The sequence below is a fragment of the Sphaeramia orbicularis genome, unplaced genomic scaffold (assembly GCF_902148855.1).
Source record: "Sphaeramia orbicularis unplaced genomic scaffold, fSphaOr1.1, whole genome shotgun sequence".
Taxonomy (NCBI): Eukaryota; Metazoa; Chordata; class Actinopteri; order Kurtiformes; family Apogonidae; genus Sphaeramia; species Sphaeramia orbicularis.
In genome coordinates this window covers 7,501-33,364 of record NW_021941690.1, presented here as the reverse complement: position 1 = coordinate 33,364, position 25,864 = coordinate 7,501, and the positions used below count along the sequence as shown (strand labels likewise).

General features: G+C 39.2%; 1 protein-coding gene across 1 annotated transcript in view; it reads left to right on the top strand.

The window, feature by feature from the left end:
- Positions 1 to 9: 9 nt before the first annotated feature.
- Positions 10 to 25,864, top strand: part of LOC115416816 (arf-GAP with Rho-GAP domain, ANK repeat and PH domain-containing protein 2-like) — a gene marked incomplete at its 3' end in the record, with an annotated part of 26,613 nt that continues 758 nt past the window's right edge. Inside the window, exons 1-6 of the mRNA XM_030130699.1 lie at positions 10 to 237; positions 14,743 to 15,533; positions 17,055 to 17,131; positions 21,779 to 21,855; positions 21,980 to 22,071; positions 24,384 to 24,749. Coding sequence (XP_029986559.1) covers positions 14,782 to 15,533; positions 17,055 to 17,131; positions 21,779 to 21,855; positions 21,980 to 22,071; positions 24,384 to 24,749 — 1,364 coding nt within the window. The remainder of the gene's footprint in view (positions 238 to 14,742; positions 15,534 to 17,054; positions 17,132 to 21,778; positions 21,856 to 21,979; positions 22,072 to 24,383; positions 24,750 to 25,864) is intronic.

The following is a 25,864-nucleotide window of genomic DNA, read 5'->3' as shown; positions in this document are numbered from 1 at the left end:
ACAGCGGTGTGTCCAACCCACGGTCCGCAGAGACCCCCTGAGACCCGGACCGACCCGGTCTTCTGTGTCTCGTGCTTCCTTGAACCTGCGCAGGTGAGTTGAGGACGACGCACGGTGGCGTCTGACGTCACAGCCGCGGGGTTGAAGTGGAAGGAGGACTGAAGCGGACCTGGACCAGGACCGGGACCGGGACCGGGACCGGGACCAGGACCAGGTCTGTTCCGGACTCTGGACCCTGTAAGTCGTGACTCTGGTTCTTATTGACGGCTTCATTTGCCTCTTTTTTTTTTTTTTTTTTTTTTTGTAAACACGGATCCGCGCGAGTTCCACGTGTTCAAACCTGCGCAAACTGGAGCTAAAACCCGCAGATTCAGCGCACATGTGGACCTGGACCTGGTCCTGGTCCAGGGTTTCGGACCCTGGGGTTCCGGACCAGAAAGGACCCGGGTCGGACTTTGTTCATGATGTGCACAGTTTACACAGGTGTGTGTTCGCGTGGAGGCGCGTGCACGACGTGAGTCACCGCAGTGGGTGTGGTCTGTGGGCGGACCAGGGTCACATCTGGACCAGGACCAGGACCAGGGAAAGACTAGAACCAAGACCTGGACCGGAACCAGGATGAGAACTAGACCAGGACCAGGATAAGAACTAGACCAGGAATAGAACCAGGACAAGAACAAGACCAGGACCAGACTAGAACCTGGACCAGAACCTGGACCAGAACCAGGATCAGAACTAGACCAGGACATAGAAACCAATAAAACACATAAAATTTGGAATAAAAACAACAAAAGTAAATAATGCATCAAAACAATAAAAGCTCAAACTGAAAAAAAAAAAAGTTTTGAGAGAGAATTTAAAAACAGAAAATGAAACAAACAGATAAATAAATAAATAAATACATACCTGCATAAACACATACCAGTGTTTGTTTTGTTAATGTTTGTCCAGGTTTGAATGAACTCCAGTTCAATGTGTTCAGATGTTTTCAGTTTCATTTTGATTCAACTGTCGTTATTAGTTTTATAAACGTCAGTTTTGTTTATTAGTTTTATAAACGTCAGTTTTGTTTATTAGTTTTATAGACGTCAGTTTTGTTTATTAGTTTTATAAACGTCAGTTTTGTTTATTAGTTTTATAAACGTCAGTTTTGTTTATTAGTTTTATAGACGTTACTTTTGTTTATTAGATTTATAGACGTCAGTTTTTTTTCTTAGTTTTATAAACGTCAGTTTTGTTTATTAGTTTTATAGACGTTACTTTTGTTTATTAGTTTTATAGACGTTAGTTTTGTTTATTAGTTTTATAGACGTCAGTTTTGTTTATTAGTTTTATAGACGTCAGTTTTTTTTCTTAGTTTTATAAACGTCAGTTTTGTTTATTAGTTTTATAGACGTTACTTTTGTTTATTAGTTTTATAGACGTCAGTTTTGTTTCTTAGTTTTATAGACGTTAGTTTTGTTTCTTAGTTTTATAGACGTCAGTTTTGTTTATTAGTTTTATAGATGTTAGTTTTTTTTCTTAGTTTTATAAACGTCAGTTTTGTTTATTAGTTTTATAGACGTCAGTTTTCTTTATTAGTTTTATAAACGTCAGTTTTCTTTATTAGTTTTATAGACGTCAGTTTTGTTTATTAGTTTAATAAACGTCAGTTTTGTTTATTAGTTTTATAGACGTTAGTTTTGTTTATTAGTTTTATAGACGTTAGTTTTGTTTATTAGTTTTATAGACGTCAGTTTTGTTTATTAGTTTTATAGACGTCAGTTTTTTTTCTTAGTTTTATAAACGTCAGTTTTGTTTATTAGTTTTATAGACGTCAGTTTTGTTTATTAGTTTTATAGATGTTAGTTTTTTTTCTTAGTTTTATAAACGTCAGTTTTGTTTATTAGTTTTATAGACGTCAGTTTTGTTTATTAGTTTTATAGACGTCAGTTTTTTTTCTTAGTTTTATAAACGTCAGTTTTGTTTATTAGTTTTATAGACGTTACTTTTGTTTATTAGTTTTATAGACGTCAGTTTTGTTTATTAGTTTTATAGACGTTAGTTTTGTTTCTTAGTTTTATAGACGTCAGTTTTGTTTATTAGTTTAATAAACGTCAGTTTTGTTTATTAGTTTTATAGACGTCAGTTTTGTTTATTAGTTTTATAGATGTTAGTTTTTTTTCTTAGTTTTATAAACGTCAGTTTTGTTTATTAGTTTTATAGATGTCAGTTTTGTTTATTAGTTTTATAGACGTCAGTTTTGTTTATTAGTTTTATAAACGTCAGTTTTGTTTATTAGTTTTATAGACGTCAGTTTTGTTTCTTAGTTTTATAGACGTCAGTTTTGTTTATTAGTTTTATAGACGTCAGTTTTGTTTATTAGTTTTATAGATGTTAGTTTTTTTTCTTAGTTTTATAAACGTCAGTTTTGTTTATTAGTTTTATAGATGTCAGTTTTGTTTATTAGTTTTATAGACGTCAGTTTTCTTTATTAGTTTTATAAACGTCAGTTTTCTTTATTAGTTTTATAGACGTTAGTTTTGTTTATTAGTTTTATAGACGTTAGTTTTGTTTATTAGTTTTATAGACGTCAGTTTTGTTTATTAGTTTTATAGACGTCAGTTTTTTTTCTTAGTTTTATAAACGTCAGTTTTGTTTATTAGTTTTATAGACGTCAGTTTTGTTTATTAGTTTTATAGATGTTAGTTTTTTTTCTTAGTTTTATAAACGTCAGTTTTGTTTATTAGTTTTATAGACGTTACTTTTGTTTATTAGTTTTATAGACGTCAGTTTTGTTTATTAGTTTTATAGACGTTAGTTTTGTTTCTTAGTTTTATAGACGTCAGTTTTGTTTATTAGTTTAATAAACGTCAGTTTTGTTTATTAGTTTTATAGACGTCAGTTTTGTTTATTAGTTTTATAGATGTTAGTTTTTTTTCTTAGTTTTATAAACGTCAGTTTGTTTATTAGTTTTATAGATGTCAGTTTTGTTTATTAGTTTTATAGACGTCAGTTTTGTTTATTAGTTTTATAAACGTCAGTTTGTTTATTAGTTTTATAAACGTCAGTTTTGTTTATTAGTTTTATAGACGTCAGTTTTGTTTCTTAGTTTTATAGACGTCAGTTTTGTTTCTTAGTTTTATAGACGTCAGTTTTGTTTATTAGTTTTATAAACGTCAGTTTTGTTTATTAGTTTTATAAACGTCAGTTTTGTTTATTAGTTTTATAAACGTCAGTTTTCTTTATTAGTTTTATAAACGTCAGTTTTGTTTATTAGTTTTATAGACGTCAGTTTTGTTTCTTAGTTTTATAGACGTCAGTTTTGTTTCTTAGTTTTATAGACGTCAGTTTTCTTTATTAGTTTTATAAACGTCAGTTTTGTTTATTAGTTTTATAGACGTTAGTTTTGTTTATTAGTTTTATAGACGTTAGTTTTGTTTATTAGTTTTATAGACGTCAGTTTTGTTTATTAGTTTAATAAACGTCAGTTTTGTTTATTAGTTTTATAGACGTCAGTTTTGTTTATTAGTTTTATAGATGTTAGTTTTTTTTCTTAGTTTTATAAACGTCAGTTTGTTTATTAGTTTTATAGATGTCAGTTTTGTTTATTAGTTTTATAGACGTCAGTTTTCTTTATTAGTTTTATAAACGTCAGTTTTCTTTATTAGTTTTATAGACGTTAGTTTTGTTTATTAGTTTTATAGACGTTAGTTTTGTTTATTAGTTTTATAGACGTCAGTTTTGTTTATTAGTTTTATAGACGTCAGTTTTTTTTCTTAGTTTTATAAACGTCAGTTTTGTTTATTAGTTTTATAGACGTCAGTTTTGTTTATTAGTTTTATAGATGTTAGTTTTTTTTCTTAGTTTTATAAACGTCAGTTTTGTTTATTAGTTTTATAGACGTCAGTTTTGTTTATTAGTTTTATAGACGTCAGTTTTTTTTCTTAGTTTTATAAACGTCAGTTTTGTTTATTAGTTTTATAGACGTTAGTTTTGTTTCTTAGTTTTATAGACGTCAGTTTTGTTTATTAGTTTAATAAACGTCAGTTTTGTTTATTAGTTTTATAGACGTCAGTTTTGTTTATTAGTTTTATAGATGTTAGTTTTTTTTCTTAGTTTTATAAACGTCAGTTTTGTTTATTAGTTTTATAGATGTCAGTTTTGTTTATTAGTTTTATAGACGTCAGTTTTGTTTATTAGTTTTATAAACGTCAGTTTTGTTTATTAGTTTTATAAACGTCAGTTTTGTTTATTAGTTTTATAGATGTCAGTTTTGTTTATTAGTTTTATAGACGTCAGTTTTGTTTATTAGTTTTATAGACGTCAGTTTTGTTTCTTAGTTTTATAGACGTCAGTTTTGTTTCTTAGTTTTATAGACGTCAGTTTTGTTTATTAGTTTTATAAACGTCAGTTTTCTTTATTAGTTTTATAAACGTCAGTTTTGTTTATTAGTTTTATAGACGTCAGTTTTGTTTCTTAGTTTTATAGACGTCAGTTTTGTTTCTTAGTTTTATAGACGTCAGTTTTCTTTATTAGTTTTATAAACGTCAGTTTTGTTTATTAGTTTTATAGACGTTACTTTTGTTTATTAGTTTTATAAACGTCAGTTTTGTTTATTAGTTTTATAGACGTCAGTTTTGTTTCTTAGTTTTATAGACGTCAGTTTTGTTTATTAGTTTTATAGACGTCAGTTTTGTTTATTAGTTTTATAGACGTCAGTTTTGTTTATTAGTTTAATAAACGTCAGTTTTGTTTATTAGTTTTATAGACGTCAGTTTTGTTTATTAGTTTTATAGATGTTAGTTTTTTTTCTTAGTTTTATAAACGTCAGTTTTGTTTATTAGTTTTATAGATGTCAGTTTTGTTTATTAGTTTTATAGACGTCAGTTTTCTTTATTAGTTTTATAAACGTCAGTTTTCTTTATTAGTTTTATAGACGTTAGTTTTGTTTATTAGTTTTATAGACGTTAGTTTTGTTTATTAGTTTTATAGACGTTAGTTTTGTTTATTAGTTTTATAGATGTTAGTTTTTTTTTCTTAGTTTTATAAACGTCAGTTTTGTTTATTAGTTTTATAGACGTCAGTTTTGTTTATTAGTTTTATAAACGTCAGTTTTGTTTATTAGTTTTATAAACGTCAGTTTTCTTTATTAGTTTTATAGACGTTAGTTTTGTTTATTAGTTTTATAGACGTCAGTTTTGTTTATTAGTTTTATAGACGTCAGTTTTGTTTATTAGTTTTATAGACGTCAGTTTTGTTTATTAGTTTTATAGACGTCAGTTTTGTTTATTAGTTTTATAGACGTTAGTTTTTTTTCTTAGTTTTATAAACGTCAGTTTTGTTTATTAGTTTTATAGACGTTACTTTTGTTTATTAGTTTTATAGACGTCAGTTTTGTTTATTAGTTTTATAAACGTCAGTTTTGTTTATTAGTTTAATAAACGTCAGTTTTGTTTATTAGTTTTATAAACGTCAGTTTTGTTTATTAGTTTTATAGACGTCAGTTTTGTTTCTTAGTTTTATAGACGTCAGTTTTGTTTCTTAGTTTTATAGACGTCAGTTTTCTTTATTAGTTTTATAAACGTCAGTTTTGTTTATTAGTTTTATAGACGTTACTTTTGTTTATTAGTTTTATAGACGTTAGTTTTGTTTATTAGTTTTATAGACGTTAGTTTTGTTTATTAGTTTTATAGACGTCAGTTTTGTTTATTAGTTTAATAAACGTCAGTTTTGTTTATTAGTTTTATAGACGTCAGTTTTGTTTATTAGTTTTATAGATGTTAGTTTTTTTTCTTAGTTTTATAAACGTCAGTTTTGTTTATTAGTTTTATAGATGTCAGTTTTGTTTATTAGTTTTATAGACGTCAGTTTTCTTTATTAGTTTTATAAACGTCAGTTTTCTTTATTAGTTTTATAGACGTCAGTTTTGTTGCTTAGTTTTATAGACGTCAGTTTTGTTTATTAGTTTTATAAACGTCAGTTTTGTTTATTAGTTTTATAAACGTCAGTTTTGTTTATTAGTTTTATAGACGTCAGTTTTGTTTCTTAGTTTTATAGACGTCAGTTTTGTTTATTAGTTTTATAGACGTCAGTTTTGTTTATTAGTTTTATAGACGTTAGTTTTGTTTATTAGTTTTATAGACGTCAGTTTTGTTTATTAGTTTTATAAACGTCAGTTTTGTTTCTTAGTTTTATAGATGTTAGTTTTTTTTCTTAGTTTTATAAACGTCAGTTTTGTTTATTAGTTTTATAAACGTCAGTTTTGTTTATTAGTTTTATAGACGTCAGTTTTGTTTATTAGTTTTATAGACGTCAGTTTTGTTTATTAGTTTTATAGACGTCAGTTTTGTTTATTAGTTTTATAAACGTCAGTTTTGTTTATTAGTTTTATAGACGTTAGTTTTGTTTATTAGTTAGTATAGACGTATAGTTAGTATAGACGTTAGTTTTGTTTATTAGTTTTATAGATGTTAGTTTTTTTTCTTAGTTTTATAAACGTCAGTTTTGTTTAGTTTTATAGATGTTAGTTTTTTTTCTTAGTTTTATAAACGTCAGTTTTGTTTATTAGTTTTATAGACGTTAGTTTTGTTTATTAGTTTTATAGACGTTAGTTTTGTTTATTAGTTTTATAGATGTTAGTTTTTTTTCTTAGTTTTATAAACGTCAGTTTTGTTTAGTTTTATAGATGTTAGTTTTTTTTCTTAGTTTTATAAACGTCAGTTTTGTTTCTTAGTTTTATAGATGTTAGTTTTTTTCTTAGTTTTATAAACGTCAGTTTTGTTTAGTTTTATAGATGTTAGTTTTTTTTCTTAGTTTTATAAACGTCAGTTTTGTTTATTAGTTTTATAAACGTCAGTTTTGTTTCTTAGTTTTATAGACGTCAGTTTTGTTTCGTAGTTTTATAGACGTTAGTTTTGTTTATTAGTTTTATAGACGTCAGTTTTGTTTCTTAGTTTTATAGATGTTAGTTTTTTTTCTTAGTTTTATAAACGTCAGTTTTGTTTAGTTTTATAGATGTTAGTTTTTTTTCTTAGTTTTATAAACGTCAGTTTTATTTATTAGTTTTATAAACGTCAGTTTTGTTTCTTAGTTTTATAGACGTCAGTTTTGTTTCTTAGTTTTATAGACGTCAGTTTTGTTTATTAGTTTTATAGACGTTAGTTTTGTTTATTAGTTTTATAGACGTCAGTTTTGTTTATTAGTTTTATAGACGTCAGTTTTGTTTCTTAGTTTTATAGATGTTAGTTTTTTTTCTTAGTTTTATAAACGTCAGTTTTGTTTATTAGTTTTATAAACGTCAGTTTTGTTTATTAGTTTTATAAACGTCAGTTTTGTTTCGTAGTTTTATAGACGTTAGTTTTGTTTATTAGTTTTATAGACGTCAGTTTTGTTTCTTAGTTTTATAAACGTCAGTTTTGTTTCTTAGTTTTATAGACGTCAGTTTTGTTTATTGTTGTGTTTTGTGTTTGGGTTCTTCTCTGAAACTGGGTTTACTTTCGTATCTGTCACTGTTCCATCTGTTTGGACCCAATAACCACAGGTACATGTAGACAGACTTCCCCTCAGGATGGACCTAATGATGACCTCAGAGCAATAGGATCCATCCCATAATTAATGAATTTACAATCAAATATTGGATCCAAAAATGGGACCCAAATATGGACATAAAGTCTCCCTAGGTGTTCTGTAGACTATAAATATTGACACTGTGTTAATGTGTCGATCCTAGCTAAATGCTAATGTTAGCATGTTATGTTTACATGATGACAGTGTTCTAATATGTTACTGATGCGAAAAATAAAGCTAAATGCTAATGTTGGCACATTATGTTTACATGGTGATGGTGTTCTAATCTGTTACTGATGCTAAAATTAAAGCGTAATGCTAATGTTAGCACATTATATTTCATGATGACAGTGTTCTAATGTTACTGATGCTAAAATTATAGCTAAATGCTAATGTTAGCATGTTATGTTTACATGATTATGGTGCTCTAATCTGTTACTGATGCTAAAGTTAAAGCTAAATGCAAATGCTAGACATTACGATGGAGTATTAGGGCCACATAAGAAAATAAAAACACCTGTTACTGCGAGAATAAGGTCGTAAAATATCAAGATAAAACCTGTGATTTAATGAGAATAAAGTCGAATACAAATACAGTCATAATTTTACCAAAATGAAGTCGTAATGTTATGAGAATAATGTAATTTAAAAACAGGTGGAAAAACCACCAAATACTGGGACTATTAGCCCCGCCCACCATCAACACATTAGCATTAGTGGATGGACTCTGTAGGCAGTTTGCACACGTTTGGGTTTGTTTTGTCGTAAAAACCGAACGGATTTGGATCAAATGAACCTCTTCAGTGGAGGAGGAACTGAGTGGAACCGAAAACTGACAAGGTTTCAGGATTACGATTTATAAATTATGACTTTTTATCGAACTATTGAGAATTTATTTACAAAATATGAAGACTTTAATGTAATAAAAGTATGACTTAATGTTTGTTAAATAATGAGTTTTTTTAAACTATGACTTTATTCTTATATTATGACTTTAATCTAATAAAAATACGACATTATTTTCGTTAAATTATGATTTTTTAAAAGTATGACTTCATTCTTGTACTTTTAGGACTTTACTAAAAATACGACATTATTTTCATTAAATTATGAGGTTTTTATTAAACTATGGCTTTATTCTTATAATATTACGACTTTTTTCCAATGTGACCTAATGTGCTGTCATATGACATAAACCATGTGTTCAAACCCTTAAAGGTCATGTGCCCCCCCCCCCCCCCCCCCCCCCGGTCCATGTCCTTGTCTCTGAGGTTCAAAGTCGTTGCTTCACAGTTTCATTTTCGGAGCTGAACTGAAACGTTCATCAGTTTTTATTCACTGAAACAAACTCACTTTATGGTCGAGTGTTGAACTTTTATTGTGTGTGTTTTCATTTTCAGAACAGAACTGAAAAACGAACTGAGTTTATGTTTATTACAAACCTGAGAGTGATCCGCTTACCGACAGGAGAGAGCACACGAAACAACGCCAGCACAAACGACTACGATAAACACGACTGGAACAAACAGTAGAAGAAGTAGAGCTCCTGGTACTGTTTCCATCTGCATCATCCTCATCCTCTGAGCTGAACAATCAGCATTGTTTAAACAAATCAGAAAGTAATGAACAAAATAATGAACAAAATGAACAAAAAATGAACAAAATAAACAAAATAATGAACAAAATAAACAAAGTAAATAAAATAATGAACAAATAATGAACAAAATGAACAAAATAAACAATATAATGAACATCTTCTCAGTTCACATGTTTATTCTCACCGTACTAACAGAACAACAGTTTACAGATAAGACAACTTGGTTCTGTTTAGACCCATGTGGGCTACAGGTCGGTTCCTGTCTGCTCTTTGGTTCTGACCCGTTCACAGGCCTCGTCTGTTTTACCTGAAAGCAGAAGTAACTGTGCATGTGCAGCCGTTTAGAACAGAAGTGGAACACCATGGACGGACTGACGGCGCCGTGACCCGTAGGTCAGTCAGAACAGAGGCTGTGGATGGTGGAGGTTCTGTGGCGCTGTGGGCGTGTCCTTTAGATTTAAGAGGCGGTACAGTCTGTGCATGTGTTTGCGTCTGCGTTTGCGTCAGTGTCTGTGTGTGCGTCTGCGCTGTGGGCGTGTACTTTAGATTTGAGCGGCATTCATAGCTGCGTCTGCGTGTGCATGTGCGTCAGCTTCTGCGTGTGTGTGTGCATGTGTGTCTGCGTCTGCGTGTGCAAGTGTGTCTGCTTCTGCGTGTGTGTGTGCATATGTGTCTGCTTCTGCATGTGTGTTTGCATGTGTGTCTGCTTCTGCATGTGTGTGTGCATGTGTGTCTGCTTCTGCATGTGTGTGTGCATGTGTGTCTGCTTCTGCATGTGTGTGTGCATGTGTGTCTGCTTCTGCATGTGTGTGTGCATATGTGTCTGCTTCTGCATGTGTGTGTGCATGTGTGTCTGCTTCTGCATGTGTGTGTGCATGTGTGTCTGCTTCTGCATGTGTGTGTGCATGTGTGTCTGCGTCTGCGTGTGCAAGTGTGTCTGCTTCTGCGTGTGTGTGTGCAAGTGTGTCTGCGTCTGCGTGTGTGTGTGCAAGTGTGTCTGCTTCTGCGTGTGTGTGTGCATGTGTGTCTGCTTCTGCATGTGTGTGTGCATGTGTGTCTGCTTCTGCATGTGTGTGTGCATGTGTGTCTGCTTCTGCATGTGTGTGTGCATGTGTGTCTGCTTCTGTGTGTGTGTGTGTGTCTGTGCGTGTGTTTTCATCTGCGTGTGCGTCTTCATCTGTGTCTGTGTCTGCATGTGCATCTGCACATGCATCTGCGCCTGCATGTGCGTCTGCATCTGTGTCTGTGTGTGCATCTGCGTGTGCGTGTGCGTTGTTGCTTCACAGACGTTGCTCACTGTTTCCTGTCATTTCATTCACTGTAGAGTTTGGCAACAGGTTCCACATTCAGACCAAAGTGATCTAAAGTGGGTCAGAACCAGGACCGGAACATCAGGATCACAGATACTTAAGGTCAACTTTAGAGTTTTCTGTAGTTTTAGAGTTTAAACAAAGTAAAATGTGCTTCTGAAAATGTTCCATCTACAAACGAACCTTTAAAAAAACATGAACATGAACAAACACGAAGAAACTGAAATGTTTTAAAAGTAAGAAAAATGGAATAATAATAATAATAATAATAATAATAATAATAATAATAATAATAATGGATTAGATTTCTGTAGTGCTTTTCTCTGAACACATGCTCAGAAAACACACAGTGGATCCATTCTTCATTCACTCTCACATCCTCCCTCTGGTGGGGGTGAACTCCATCTGTATCCACAGCTGTCCTGGGGGGTGGGGGGGCAGACTGACAGAAGAGTGACTGACAGTCTGTGCCTATGGCCCCTCCCACCACCGAACATTCCTACACCAGTGTGAGTGACAGCACTGGAGGCACGGGGGGTGTGTCTTGCTCAAGGATACAAAAGCATATGGACACAGTGGGATTTGAACCACCATCCCTTCGTTTATTGGACGACCCGCTCTACCACCTGAGCCATGGCTCAGATATATTCAGCCTAGTTTATTATGTATACATGTTTATTATAGTGTACGGATAAACAGCAGCTAATAACAGACAGAATACTGGTGTGTGTTCAGTGTGTGTTTGGGTTCCTGTTCTTCAGTGTGTGTTTGGGTTCCTGTTCTTCAGTGTGTGTTTGGGTTCCTGTTCTTCAGTGTGTGTTTGGGTTCCTGTTCTTCAGTGTGTGTTTGGGTTCCTGTTCTTCAGTGTGTGTTTGGGTTCCTGTTCTTCAGTGTGTGTTTGGGTTCCTGTTCTTCAGTGTGTGTTTGGGTTCCTGTTCTTCAGTGTGTGTTTGGGTTCCTGTTCTTCAGTGGTTTTAGGGTCAAAACAGGTGGAACTAGAAAAGCATTCAGACAGACCCCCCCCCCCCCCATCACCACCAACATTTAGTCATTTGTTCCTTGTGCCAGTATCAACATTTCCTGAAATTTTCATCCAAATCCATCCAAACAAACAAACAAACAAACAAACAAACAAACAAACAAACAAACAAACAAACCCAGATGAAAACAGAACCTCCTTGGTGGAGGAAGAAATAAAGGAAAATCACCACAAAACTGGAAACAACAGGAAAAACAAAAAACACAAAGAAAAATGGTGTAAAAAACAAAACAAAACAAAAAGCCCAAACCATCTATTTTTATAGTGAGTCGGTCTCACGCACTACTGTGTGTTTTACCCTCCATTCCACGGGGGGCGGGGCTTAAACTGAGCATGCTCAGATGTCTATGGAAAGAACAAGGCCTATTCTATCAATATGACTGGAAATGGAACTGTTGAGCAAACAGTTGAATTTATATGAAAATTTAAATAAATCATAAATTCAGAACATGTCACTGCTGATACGTCAGGACTTAAAGGGTTAACTTTAGTTTAAGGGTTTACTTTAGTTTAAGGGTTAACTTTAGTTTAAGGGTTTACTTTAGTTTAAAGGTTAACTTTAGTTTAAGGGTTTACTTTAGTTTAAGGGTTTACTTTAGTTTAAGGGTTAACTTTAGTTTAAGGGTTTACTTTAGTTTAAGGGTTAACTTTAGTTTAAGGGTTTACTTTAGTTTAAGGGTTAACTTTAGTTTAAGGGTTTACTTTAGTTTAAGGGTTAACTTTAGTTTAAGGGTTAACTTTAGTTTAAGGGTTTACTTTAGTTTAAGGGTTAACTTTAGTTTAAGGGTTTACTTTAGTTTAAGGGTTAACTTTAGTTTAAGGGTTAACTTTAGTTTAAGGGTTTACTTTAGTTTAAGGGTTAACTTTAGTTTAAGGGTTTACTTTAGTTTAAGGGTTAACTTTAGTTTAAGGGTTAACTTTAGTTTAAGGGTTTACTTTAGTTTAAGGGTTAACTTTAGTTTAAGGGTTAACTTTAGTTTAAGGGTTTACTTTAGTTGTCTTACTGAGCCGTTCTCTAAAACTGCATTTCCACTACATTGAACCGGCTCAACTCGACTCCACTCTGGTACCAGGTCCTATTCCAGACCAGGTCCACTCTGGTACCAGGTCCTATTCCAGACCCTTTCCACTCTGGTACCAGGTCCTATTCCAGACCGTTTCCACTCTGGTACCAGGTCCTATTCCAGACCCTTTCCACTCTGGTACCAGGTCCTATTCCAGACCGTTTCCACTCTGGTACCAGGCCCTATTCCAGACCAGGTCCACTCTGGTACCAGGCCCTATTCCAGGCCCTTTCCACTCTGGTACCAGGTCCTATTCCAGACCGTTTCCACTCTGGTACCAGGTCCTATTCCAGACCCTTTCCACTCTGGTACCAGGTCCTATTCCAGACCGTTTCCACTCTGGTACCAGGCCCTATTCCAGACCAGGTGCACTCTGGTACCAGGTCCTATTCCAGACCAGGTCCACTCTGGTACCAGGCCCTATTCTAGACCAGGTCCACTCTGGTACCAGGCCCTATTCCAGGCCCTTTCCACTCTGGTACCAGGTCCTATTCCAGACCAGGTCCACTCTGGTACCAGGTCCTATTCCAGACCGGTTCCACTCTGGTACCAGGTCCTATTCCAGACCCTTTCCACTCTGGTACCAGGCCCTATTCCAGACCCTTTCCACTCTGGTACCAGGTCCTATTCCAGACTCTTTCCACTCTGGTACCAGGTCCTATTCCAGACCCTTTCCACTCTGGTACCAGGTCCTATTCCAGACCGGTTCCACTCTGGTACCAGGTCCTATTCCAGACCCTTTCCACTCTGGTACCAGGTCCTATTCCAGACCCTTTCCACTCTGGTACCAGGTCCTATTCCAGACCGGTTCCACTCTGGTACCAGGTCCTATTCCAGACCCTTTCCACTCTGGTACCAGGTCCTATTCCAGACCCTTTCCACTCTGGTACCAGGTCCTATTCCAGACCCTTTCCATTCCAGATCCTCCCTCTTTCCAGTCCCTGGTCGTCATAGCGATGCGGTGCGTTCCTTCTGTGTGCTCTGCTCACAGTTGCTGATAAACTCACTGGTTGCCTGTTGTCTGGTCAAACTCCTGCTGAATGTTTGCGTCTGAACCTCCTGGACAAACCATGGTGTAGTTTTACAGACTGTCATCATGTGGATTCACCTACTGACAGATTTACTGGAAAAGGGCGGGGCACACACACCACTCTGACCAATCAGAGGTCTGCAGTGTTTACACAGTGTCACCTTTAGGATCTGGTCCCCAGTCCTGGAACCTCAGAGGAGGAGGTACCAAAAAACTAGTACCAGGTACCAGAGTCCAAAAAACTAGGACCAGATTCCAAAAAACTAGGACCAGGTACCAGATTCCAAAAAACTAGTACCAGATACCAGATTCCAAAAAAACTAGTACCAGGTACCAGATTCCAAAAAAACAAGGACCAGGTACCAGATTCCAAAAAACTAGTACCAGGTACCAGATTCCAAAAAACTAGGACCAGATTCCAAAAAACTAGGACCAGGTACCAGATTCCAAAAAACTAGTACCAGATACCAGATTCCAAAAAAACTAGTACCAGGTACCAGATTCCAAAAAAACAAGGACCAGGTACCAGATTCCAAAAAACTAGGACCAGGTACCAGATTCCAAAAAACTAGGACCAGATTCCAAAAAACTAGGACCAGGTACCAGATTCCAAAAAACTAGTACCAGATTCCAAAAAAACTAGTACCAGGTACCAGATTCCAAAAAACTAGGACCAGGTACCAGATTCCAAAAAACTAGTACCAGATACCAGATTCCAAAAAAACTAGTACCAGGTACCAGATTCCAAAAAACTAGTACCAGGTACCAGATTCAAAAAACTAGGACCAGGTACCAGAGTCCAAAAACTAGGACCAGGTACCAGATTCCAAAAACCTAGGACCAGGTACCAGATTCAAAAAACTAGGACCAGGTACCAGAGTCCAAAAAACTAGGACCAGGTACCAGAGTCCAAAAAACTAGGACCAGGTATCAGAGTCCGAAAAACTAGTACCAGGTACCAGAGTCCAAAAAACTAGGACCAGGTACCAAATTCCAAAAACTAGGACCAGGTACCAGATTCCAGGTCCTTTATCGTAATGGAAACGCACGAAGGTGGAGTCGGGTCGGTCCCGCCCAGTGGAGGCGTGGTCTCACAGTCTGGTCGTTGTTTCTTCTCTGTGATCTAACTCTGGACTCTTCTGTCGTGTCCTCAGTTCTTCCAGATGTTCCAGTCGTAGGACGCCGTCGTCCACATGTCGGACCAGGACGTGGACGCCGTCCTCATGTCGGACCAGGACCTGGACGTCCCGTCCTGGCTGTCCACCCTCCGCCTGCCCCAGTATTGCCCCTCCCTCCTCCAGGGGGGGTATCGGACCCTGCAGGACTGCGCCGACCTGTCGGACCGCCGCCTCCTGCAGCTCCGTGTCTTTCCCACCGGACACCGGCGCCGCATGCTCCGCAGTCTGGAGGCGCTGGGCGTGTCCAAGGACCGTGATGGGGGGGGCGGGACACCGGTGCTGCATCCGAGAAGCATCTTCTTGACGGACAGGAGGAGGGGGACGTCCTGTCAGCATCAGAAGGGGAGGAGGGAGGACGACCTGGAGGGGAGTCAGACTTTACCTCCAGGGGCGGGTTTGGGGGGGGGACCACACCACCACCAGGAAACTAGATCCCTCCGCCGTCCTCAGCCGGCGCCGCGGGACCCCCAGAACATCGGGACCTCCTTCATCCCCCCGTCCTGGTCCTCCTCTTCCTCCTCCACCTCCAGCGAGTCCATCTCCATCTCCGAGACCCCGTCGGACTGGGACCCCGGCCCTGAGGACCCCGGCCCGTCCACTGTCGAAGGCCAGGGGGGGTTTCAGGGGGAGATGGTGGAGAACTCCATCTACGAGGGTCAGCCCGGGGGTCCGGTCCCCAAAGGACCCAGACCCACCCGGTCGTACCGGCTCAGACACAGACCGGTCCCTGAACTCCCCAGTCAGACCCCCCCTCTGCTGCAGGACCGGTAGGACCCCAAACACTGGCACTGATGACGTTAACGGACTGAAGGGGGTTCGTGAACCCTGTAGACCCCAAAGCTGAACCAGATCTGTTCAGTTTAATCTGAAGACTTCAGACAGCTGCAGGTTTACAGGCACACTTCTGTTAGGCCGGACCACAGTCTAGGATGGACTGAGTGGACTAAGTGGACTGAGTGGACTAAATGGACTGAGTGGACTAAGTGGACTAAATAGACTGAGTGGACTAAGTGGACTGAGTGGACGAAGTGGACTGAGTGGACGAAGTGGACTGAGTGGACTAAATGGACGAAGTGGACTAAATGGACTGAGTGGACGAAGTGGACTAAATGGACTGAGTGGACTAAGTGGACTAAATAGACTGAGTGGACTAAGTGGACTAAATGGACTGAGTGGACTAAGTGGACTAAATGGACTGAGTGGACTGAGTGGACTAAATGGACTGAGTGGACTAAGTGGACTAAATGGACTGAGTGGACTAAGTGGACTAAATAGACTGAGTGGACTAAGTGGACTAAATGGACTGAGTGGACTAAGTGGACTAAATGGACTGAGTGGACTAAGTGGACTAAATGGACTGAGTGGACTAAATGGACTGAGTGGACTAAGTGGACTGAGTGGACGAAGTGGACTGAGTGGACGAAGTGGACTGAGTGGACTAAATGGACGAAGTGGACTAAATGGACTGAGTGGACGAAGTGGACTAAATGGACTGAGTGGACTAAGTGGACTAAATAGACTGAGTGGACTAAGTGGACTAAATGGACTGAGTGGACTAAATGGACTGAGTGGACTAAGTGGACTAAATGGACTGAGTGGACTAAGTGGACTAAATAGACTGAGTGGACTGAGTGGACTAAGTGGACTAAATGGACTGAGTGGACTAAGTGGACTAAATGGACTGAGTGGACTAAGTGGACTAAATAGACTGAGTGGACTGAGTGGACTAAGTGGACTAAATGGACTGAGTGGACTAAGTGGACTAAATGGACTAAGTGGATTCAGCTAATTTACATACTGGGACGGCGGCCATTTTGGATTATGTAACTTTTAGTCCAGTTGAACTTTGAACATATTTACATGGAAGTGTTCTGTGTTTGAGTTTTTTATTTCATCATAGTCTTAAAACAAATGAACTGAAACATTAGTAGAAAGTAAAATACTGTCAGTTTTAGTTTCTTTCATCCAAATCTGACCTTATCAATTAAAACTAAATTATTAGTTATAATTGTATTATTAGTGATAGTAATAATAATAATAATAATAATAATAATAAGTGAATGGACCTAAAATCTGTATCTGAACCAGGTCTTGGTCTGATCCAGGTCTTGGTCTGATCCAGGTCTTGGTCTGATCCAGGTTTTGGTCTGATCCAGGTCTTGGTCTGATCCAGGTCTTGGTCTGATCCAGGTCTTGGTCTCCTCCTGAACTCTTCAACTCCATCTCCTCCTCCTCCTCCTTTTTCCTTCTACGTTTGTCGTTCTAACGTCCTCATTCTTCCTCCTCAGGAACGCTCCGCCTCCATCCAGCCCCGAACGCCGAACCGGCTCCGAAGGTCCCACCGGTGCAAACGGCGCTGGGAAAGGTACAGTGTTCTCCGCCGCTTCATCTCAGACATGAATATTTCATCGTTCATTCGGTGCTGGAGTGAGTGGTGCTGTTGTTTGCCTGGATGAAAGGAGGTGGGGGTGGAGGTGTGGGGGTGGGGGTTCGGAGGCGGCGGTGGCGTTGTGGGAAAAACGGCGTGCAGCGTTTCAAGTGCGCACCTCGCAGGGAATACGCCTTCTTCCAACTTGATGCGTAATCATGTCACTAACTCTTGGAAGTTTTGTACAAGTTGTTTAAGTTTGCTGACATGGTGCGAATCCCCCCCCCCACACACACACAGGCCCCCCCCATGGATGAGTTTATTGGACTTAACCCTTTTGAGACCATTGTGTCTCCGGCGCCACATTTGATTCAAATGACCGTAACTCCTGAACCGTTTGTGCTATTGACAAAATCTAAACTTCACCTGAAAGCTGAGATTCAGAGCTTTTGATTGATATGTGACACATGAGGGTGAAGGTTTGCATTGGCTGAGGGGTGGAAGTGGGCGGAGCATAGAGCAGCAGAGTGCAGTCAGTGAGAGAGAAAGGGAAGATTTTTATTACATAGCAGCGTTTGCGTGAGGTTTTAGTGGTGAATTCTTCGAAATAATTGTATATAATTGTGACAGTGCTGTTTTGTAGTGTTTTACTAGTGTGTTATGTTGAGTTGCATAGTTTTTTTTTGCCATTTTTACCTCCGCCAAGGAGGTTATGTTTTCATCTGGGTTTTTCTGTTTGTCTGTTAGCAAGGTAACTCAAAAAGTTATGGATGGATTTTCATGACATTTTCAGGAAATCTGCCTTGGCAGAGGTCTGTGCTCTCCTAGTGCTTTTCTAGTTTGCGCTGTTTTTATCTGTATTTTTCCGATTTGTATATTTCATTGACAGTTGATTGATCATACAGGCTAAAAATTTATAGAAATAACTTAAAATAAGAAAATGTAACATGGACACAAACTCAACTAAAATGTTGGAGCACGTGTAAAGTAGTTGAAAGTTTATTCCTATGATCTCATAAAGTTTGGTTTTGCACATTTACAGTTGGTTTTCGTGATAAAAATGCAAAAAAAAATTCAAGTCATCTTTTTTATTTTTACTTTTATTTAACCTTTATCTACTCATTTATTAGCATTTATTACATATAATATTGATAGTTAATGGACAGAGATTGAAAGTTAAGTTCTTCCTGGAAGCTGAGATTCAGAGCTTTTGATTGATATGTGACATGTTAGGGTACAGGCCTGCATCAGCTGACAGGGAGGGGTGGAAATGGGCGGAGCATAGAGCAGCAGAGTGCAGTCGGTGAGAGAGAAAGGGAAGATTTTTATTACTTTTAGCAGTGTTTAAATGAGGTTTTAGTGGTGAATTGTTGTAAATAATTGTATCTAATTGCGACAGTGCTGTTTTGGAGTGTTCTACTAGTGTGTTTTGTTGAGTTGCGTTGTTTTTTCACCATTTTTAGCCCCGCCAAGGAGGTTATGTTTCCATCAGGGTTTGTCTGTTTGTTTGTCTGTTAGCAAGATAACTCGAAAAGTTATGGACGGATTTGGATGAAATTTTCAGGAAATCTGCCTTGGTGGAGGTCTGTGCTCTCCTAGTGCTTTTCTAGTTTGCGCTGTTTTTATCTGTATTTTTCCGATTAGTATAGTTCATTGGTAGTTGATTGATCACATAGGCTAAAAATTTATAGAAATAACTAAAAATAAAAAGCTGTAACATGGACACATTTCAAATGTTGGAGCACGTGTAAAGTAGTTGAAAGTTTTTTCCTATAGTTTAATGAAGTTTTGTTTTGCACATTTACATTTGTTTTTCATATTAAGTCAGTTTTTAATGTTTTTTTGGTCTAACACAGTTTTACGCATTTATTACTATAAGTGTGTATCGGCAAGAATCTGGTGATACGATACAAATCACAATACTAGGATCACGAGACGATATATCATGATACTGTTAAAAAGGCAATTTTTTGATTGTTTCTTCTTCTTTTTTTTTTTTTTAATTATTTCTTGGAAGAATTGAATTACAGCAGAAATCTGCACAAATACTAAACACATTTTTATTTGATCAGAACAGGATCTAATGTTATATCACACATTTTTCTAACTCTCCATTATTAAATAAAACAGTGTTAAATAGTAATTAATAAGATAGAAACAATTAAGAAAACCAAAAAAAACCAAACATGAACCTACGCTATATCTGCATTTGAATAAATACCTAAAAATATCGATACAGTACTTTTTAATATCGATACAGTATTGTGAAATGAAATATCGTGATATATTGCAGAACTGATATTTTCTAACAGCCCTATTTATTACATATAATATTGATAATTAATGGACAGAGAGTGAAAGTTCAGTTCTTTTTGGAAAAAGGTGTAACAGAATTGACCCAAAAAAGACATTTTCTGACACTTTTATTGTCAAAAACTCTAAATGAATGCAGGCCTGTTCCAGCGGTGGTCCTGAAAGGGTTAACTCCTGGTTCAGACTCTGCAGAACAGGATCATTAGTGGTCGTTCTTGGACCAGATCGGGCTTTTTTTTTTACCTTTTTTTCTTCTTAATCCCCTCATGTTTCCTCTTGCTTCCTTCAGTCTCTCTGTAGGTTTCTTGTTTTTCTTCAACTTCTTCAAATAAGGAAAAGGAGAGATGGCGAGGAAGGAACAGGAGGTGGATGCAAAACAGGCAGGAAGAACGGGGGGGGGGGTCCCAGAGCTGGGAGTGGGGGATCCTGGTCTGGAACGCCGCTGTTTGATGCGTCTTTTTAACCGAACGTATTTGAAGAGTTTATTACAGGAGGGGATGTGAGGCTGCAGCAGGAACACAAACAGCTTTCCAATCACAAATAAGTACAAACGGCTGAAACAGTCTGAATTCAAGCCTTAACGCCGTTTCAACTGCGTCATCTGAAACAAACGGCTCCGACATGATTCAGGTCTGACACGCTGTGGAACTCCAACAGTGAATGATCCGACGGACCAGGATCAGACGGAGTTCTGTAGGAATGGGATTAACGTTCAGAAGAACCGGTTAGTGCGAGAATTACAGACGGAAGGAAGGATGCACCAACACCGATACCAGTACCAGGTCCAGTACTCAGTGTGTACTGGTACTCATAAAAGTACTCTGATACAAACACACAGCTGATGTCAGTGTATACAAACAAACAAACAAACAGAGAAACAGAGAAACAAACAGACAAACAAACAAATCAACAAAGAAACAGACAAAGAAAGAAACAAAGAAAGAAAAAAGAAACAGAGAAACAAATAGACAAATAAATAAATAAACAAAGAAAGAAAGAAACAGAGAAAGAAAGAAAGAAAGAAACCGACAGACAGAAACTGAAACAAAGAAACAGACGACAGAAAGAAAGAAAGAAACAAAGAAAAAAGAAACAGACAAACAAAGAAACAGACAAAGAAAAAAGAAACCGACAAACAGAACCAAAAACAGTACCCCTTTGCCCTCTTTGCCCCCTTTGCCCCCTTTGCCCCCAGACCACAAGAACCGAGGCCTCAGTCAGACCAGGGTCCACCTGGACCTGGTTTTAGTTGTTAACAAACCCGGTAATCTGACAGTTAAAGGTTGAAAATCCCAAAAAATTAATGAATATCTAATAGTTCTGATCAGAACTGAAGTTGAGTCAAAGGTTTGGAAAATAATGTACAATCTACTATAATCTTATTAATAGTCATTAAAAAAGAAAAAACTAAACCAACGTAGGCACCAATTATTGTCCTGTTATAAAGAAAATATTGAATTTGAGGGGTTTTAGTTTTAAAAGTTGCTGTATGCTCAGTTATACAGTTAAAATTCCCCCATAACTGTGAATATTTTATAGTTAAAATATGAACTTCAGATAATAAACAGGTTTAACCTGTTTTCCTCCAATAATCACCTCATTAGTATTAGTTAAACAGTCGGACGTTTGCCTCATCAGCCTTTAGACACAAAAGTCAAACCAGCTGTGACCAAGTGTTTTTACATATATACATGGACATGTTCTGTGGTTTCTGAACAGAACTGTTGTAAAAAACAGAACCTCCCATATCTCCGTCGTCCAGATCAAAGCTTGTATCTTTCAAACGCGGTCGTTCTTCTGTTTTTGGTGGTTTGACACTTGAAGCCCACTGGTTCCTTTTTCTATTATTAAATGTACAGTCGTCTCCTGTTCACACGTTCATGTTCAAACACGTTCATTCAACACATGGATGAAGAAGTGACAGAAAAAAAAAAAAAAAAAGAAGTGACAGGACACGCCTTCCAAACCCACAGTCTGGTCAAACCAACCCATTCAGGTCCAGAAGAACCAGGGTCACAAGAACCTCCCTCCCTCCCTCCCTCCCTCCCTCCCTCCCTCCCTCCCTCCCTCCCTCCCTCCCTCCCTCCCTCCCTTCCTTCTCTCCTTCCTTCCTCCCTCCCTCCCTCCCTCCCTTCCTTCCTTGGTTCCAGATGTGGTCCAGTCTCAGGTGGGTTCTGGTCCCAGGTGGACTAGGTCCTAGTTCTGCTGGTCCTATGTGGGTCGAGGGTCAGTTTAATGAACTGACTGTTTTTAGGTTAAAGCCCCGCCCCCTGTCCCGCCCCTTTACCCATAATCCTCTCTGATCCTCCATGTGGTCTCTGTCTCCTACAGGCCCTCTTCACCAGACCCTGATCCCCATCACCCCCTACGGAGAAACCTTCCTGTACGACTACCCAGAATGCCCAGCGGTGAGTACCATCTGATCAAAGGGGGACGGACGTTGGTCCCTGTGGGCGTTGACGCTGTCGCCATGGAAACGTGTCATAGTGTCAAATGTGTTTGACTTTGAGGTGAACGGTCTGTCCTCTGCAGGAGCAGGGAACGGAAGGAGAACCACAGCAGAACCAGCAGGACCAGCAGGACCGGCAGAACCAGCAGGACCAGAACAGAGCACAGAAACACAGGTAGGACTAGGCCACACCCCCCCCACAGAAACACAGGTAGGACCAGGGGCCACGCCCCCCCCCCCCCCCCCCCCACACACACACACACACACAGAAACACAGGTAGGACCAGGGGCCACGCCCCCCCCCCCACACACACACACACAGAAACACAGACCTGCTGTCCCTCTTTTGTCCTCCTTCAGACCTGCTGTCCCTCTTTTGTCTCCTTCAGACCTGCTGTCCCTCTTTGGTCTCCTTCAGACCTGCTGTCCCTCTTTTGTCTCCTTCAGACCTGCTGTCCCTCTTTGGTCTCCTTCAGACCTGCTGTCCCTCTTTGGTCTCCTTCAGACCTGCTGTCCCTCTTTTGTCTCCTTCAGACCTGCTGTCCCTCTTTGGTCTCCTTCAGACCTGCTGTCCCTCTTTTGTCCTCCTTCAGACCTGCTGTCCCTCTTTGGTCTCCTTCAGACCTGCTGTCCCTCTTTTGTCTCCTTCAGACCTGCTGTCCCTCTTTGGTCTCTTTCAGACCTGCTGTCCCTCTTTGGTCTCCTTCAGACCTGCTGTCCCTCTTTGGTCTCCTTCAGACCTGCTGTCCCTCTTTTGTCTCCTTCAGACCTGCTGTCCCTCTTTTGTCTCCTTCAGACCTGCTGTCCCTCTTTGGTCTCCTTCAGACCTGCTGTCCCTCTTTTGTCCTCCTTCAGACCTGCTGTCCCTCTTTGGTCTCTTTCAGACCTGCTGTCCCTCTTTTGTCTCCTTCAGACCTGCTGTCCCTCTTTGGTCTCTTTCAGACCTGCTGTCCCTCTTTGGTCTCCTTCAGACCTGCTGTCCCTCTTTGGTCTCCTTCAGACCTGCTGTCCCTCTTTTGTCTCCTTCAGACCTGCTGTCCCTCTTTGGTCTCTTTCAGACCTGCTGTCCCTCTTTGGTCTCCTTCAGACCTGCTGTCCCTCTTTTGTCTCCTTCAGACCTGCTGTCCCTCTTTGGTCTCCTTCAGACCTGCTGTCCCTCTTTTGTCCTCCTTCAGACCTGCTGTCCCTCTTTGGTCTCCTTCAGACCTGCTGTCCCTCTTTTGTCTCCTTCAGACCTGCTGTCCCTCTTTGGTCTCTTTCAGACCTGCTGTCCCTCTATGGTCTCCTTCAGACCTGCTGTCCCTCTTTTGTCTCCTTCAGACCTGCTGTCCCTCTTTGGTCTCTTTCAGACCTGCTGTCCCTCTTTGGTCTCCTTCAGACCTGCTGTCCCTCTTTTGTCTCCTTCAGACCTGCTGTCCCTCTTTTGTCTCCTTCAGACCTGCTGTCCCTCTTTGGTCTCCTTCAGACCTGCTGTCCCTCTTTTGTCTTCTTCAGACCTGCTGTCCCTCTTTTGTCTCTTTCAGACCTGCTGTCCCTCTTTTGTCCTCTTTCAGACCTGCTGTCCCTCTTTGGTCTCCTTCAGACCTGCTGTCCCTCTTTGGTCTCCTTCAGACCTGCTGTCCCTCTTTGGTCTCCTTCAGACCTGCTGTCCCTCTTTTGTCTCCTTCAGACCTGCTGTCCCTCTTTGGTCTCCTTCAGACCTGCTGTCCCTCTTTTGTCTCCTTCAGACCTGCTGTCCCTCTTTTGTCTCCTTCAGACCTGCTGTCCCTCTTTTGTCTCCTTCAGACCTGCTGTCCCTCTTTTGTCTCTTTCAGACCTGCTGTCCCTCTTTTGTCTTCTTTCAGACCTGCTGTCCCTCTTTTGTCTCCTTCAGACCTGCTGTCCCTCTTTGGTCTCCTTCAGACCTGCTGTCCCTCTTTTGTCCTCTTTCAGACCTGCTGTCCCTCTTTTGTCCTCCTTCAGACCTGCTGTCCCTCTTTGGTCTCTTTCAGACCTGCTGTCCCTCTTTTGTCTCCTTCAGACCTGCTGTCCCTCTTTTGTCTCCTTCAGACCTGCTGTCCCTCTTTGGTCTCCTTCAGACCTGCTGTCCCTCTTTTGTCCTCTTTCAGACCTGCTGTCCCTCTTTGGTCTCCTTCAGACCTGCTGTCCCTCTTTTGTCCTCTTTCAGACCTGCTGTCCCTCTTTTGTCCTCTTTCAGACCTGCTGTCCCTCTTTTGTCTCCTTCAGACCTGCTGTCCCTCTTTTGTCTCCTTCAGACCTGCTGTCCCTCTTTGGTCTCCTTCAGACCTGCTGTCCCTCTTTTGTCTCCTTCAGACCTGCTGTCCCTCTTTTGTCTTCTTCAGACCTGCTGTCCCTCTTTTGTCTCCTTCAGACCTGCTGTCCCTCTTTGGTCTCTTTCAGACCTGCTGTCCCTCTTTTGTCTCTTTCAGACCTGCTGTCCCTCTTTTGTCTCTTTCAGACCTGCTGTCCCTCTTTTGTCTCCTTCAGACCTGCTGTCCCTCTGCAGTTGGACTCCGTTGACCCTCGTCCTTCTCTGACTCCAGACGTCTTTGAAGACGAGTATTCCACCGTAGACGAGTGTTCTGCTGTTCGACCACCAGGCCCCGCCCACTCAGTGAAGTCATCTGATGCCGTCGCGGTGGCCTCGGCACCGTCTGGTCCTGGTCCTGGTCCTGGTTCTGGTCCTCATGGTGGATCTTTGGTCATGGTGGACTGTGACCTTTACTCTGAACCTGCAGACGCTGTGGTCCATAACCCCCCCCTCGCTGACATCTCACCATACGCCTGTTTCTACGGCGCCCCCAAACATCAGGTGTTTAAAGCCGGCTGGTTGGACAAGCTGTCCCCGCAGGGGTGGGTACCTGGACCAGTCAGACCAATCAGACCAGTCAGACCAATCAGACCAGTCAGACCAGTCAGACCAATATACAGAAGAAAAAAGAAAAAGAAAAAAGAAGCAAAATTGACCCAACTAAAAAAAAAAACACAAAGTGGGACAAAAATTAACCAAATAATGACCCAAATTTACCAAAAAAGTAAAATATTACTAAAGTAAATGCAACAATGGGACCAAAATACAAAGAAAAATGAACACATAAATTAATAAATGAACAAATAAGAAGAAAAGTGAAGGAAAGAATGAACAGAATGAATGAATATGAATCCAATAATTACAAAAAACCAAAAAAGCCAAATATTCAGAAAATAAGGAACAAAATGAACCAAAAAAACAGGGTTAGGGTTAGGATTTTTTAAGGTTAAGATTTTTACCAAATTATACAAGAAAACAATTCAGTAAAATGAGCAGAACTGAACCAAAAACAAGCAACAAACAAAAATAATAAAAAACAAACAACAAATATTGACCAAATTAAAAACAACAATAATTGGAGGTAGACTTGGTTGTAAACGTGTCTTAAATGTGATTCAAGTCATGTTTAGTCTGTAATGTAAATGTTAAAGTGATGAAACAACAGGATTAAAGAGGATCCCATTCATTTTAATGGGGTTAATTGACCTGGTTTAACCCAGTTTGACCTGGTTTAACCCGGTTTGACCTGGTTTAACCTGGTTTGACCTGGTTTAACCCGGTTTGACCTGGTTTAACCTGGTTTGACCTGGTTTAACCCGGTTTGACCTGGTTTAACCCAGTTTTACCCAGTTTAACCCAGTTTTACCCAGTTTTACCCAGTTTAACCCAGTTTAACCCAGTTTTACCCAGTTTAACCCAGTTTTACCCAGTTTTACCCAGTTTAACCCAGTTTAACCCAGTTTTACCCAGTTTAACCCAGTTTTACCCAGTTTTACCCAGTTTAACCCAGTTTAACCCAGTTTTACCCAGTTTTACCCAGTTTAACCCAGTTTTACCCAGTTTTACCCAGTTTAACCCAGTTTAACCCAGACAACAGATTATTGGTGTTTATGTGCAGATCAGTGCGTGGTCGTTGTCCGGACCTGCTTCCGTGGTA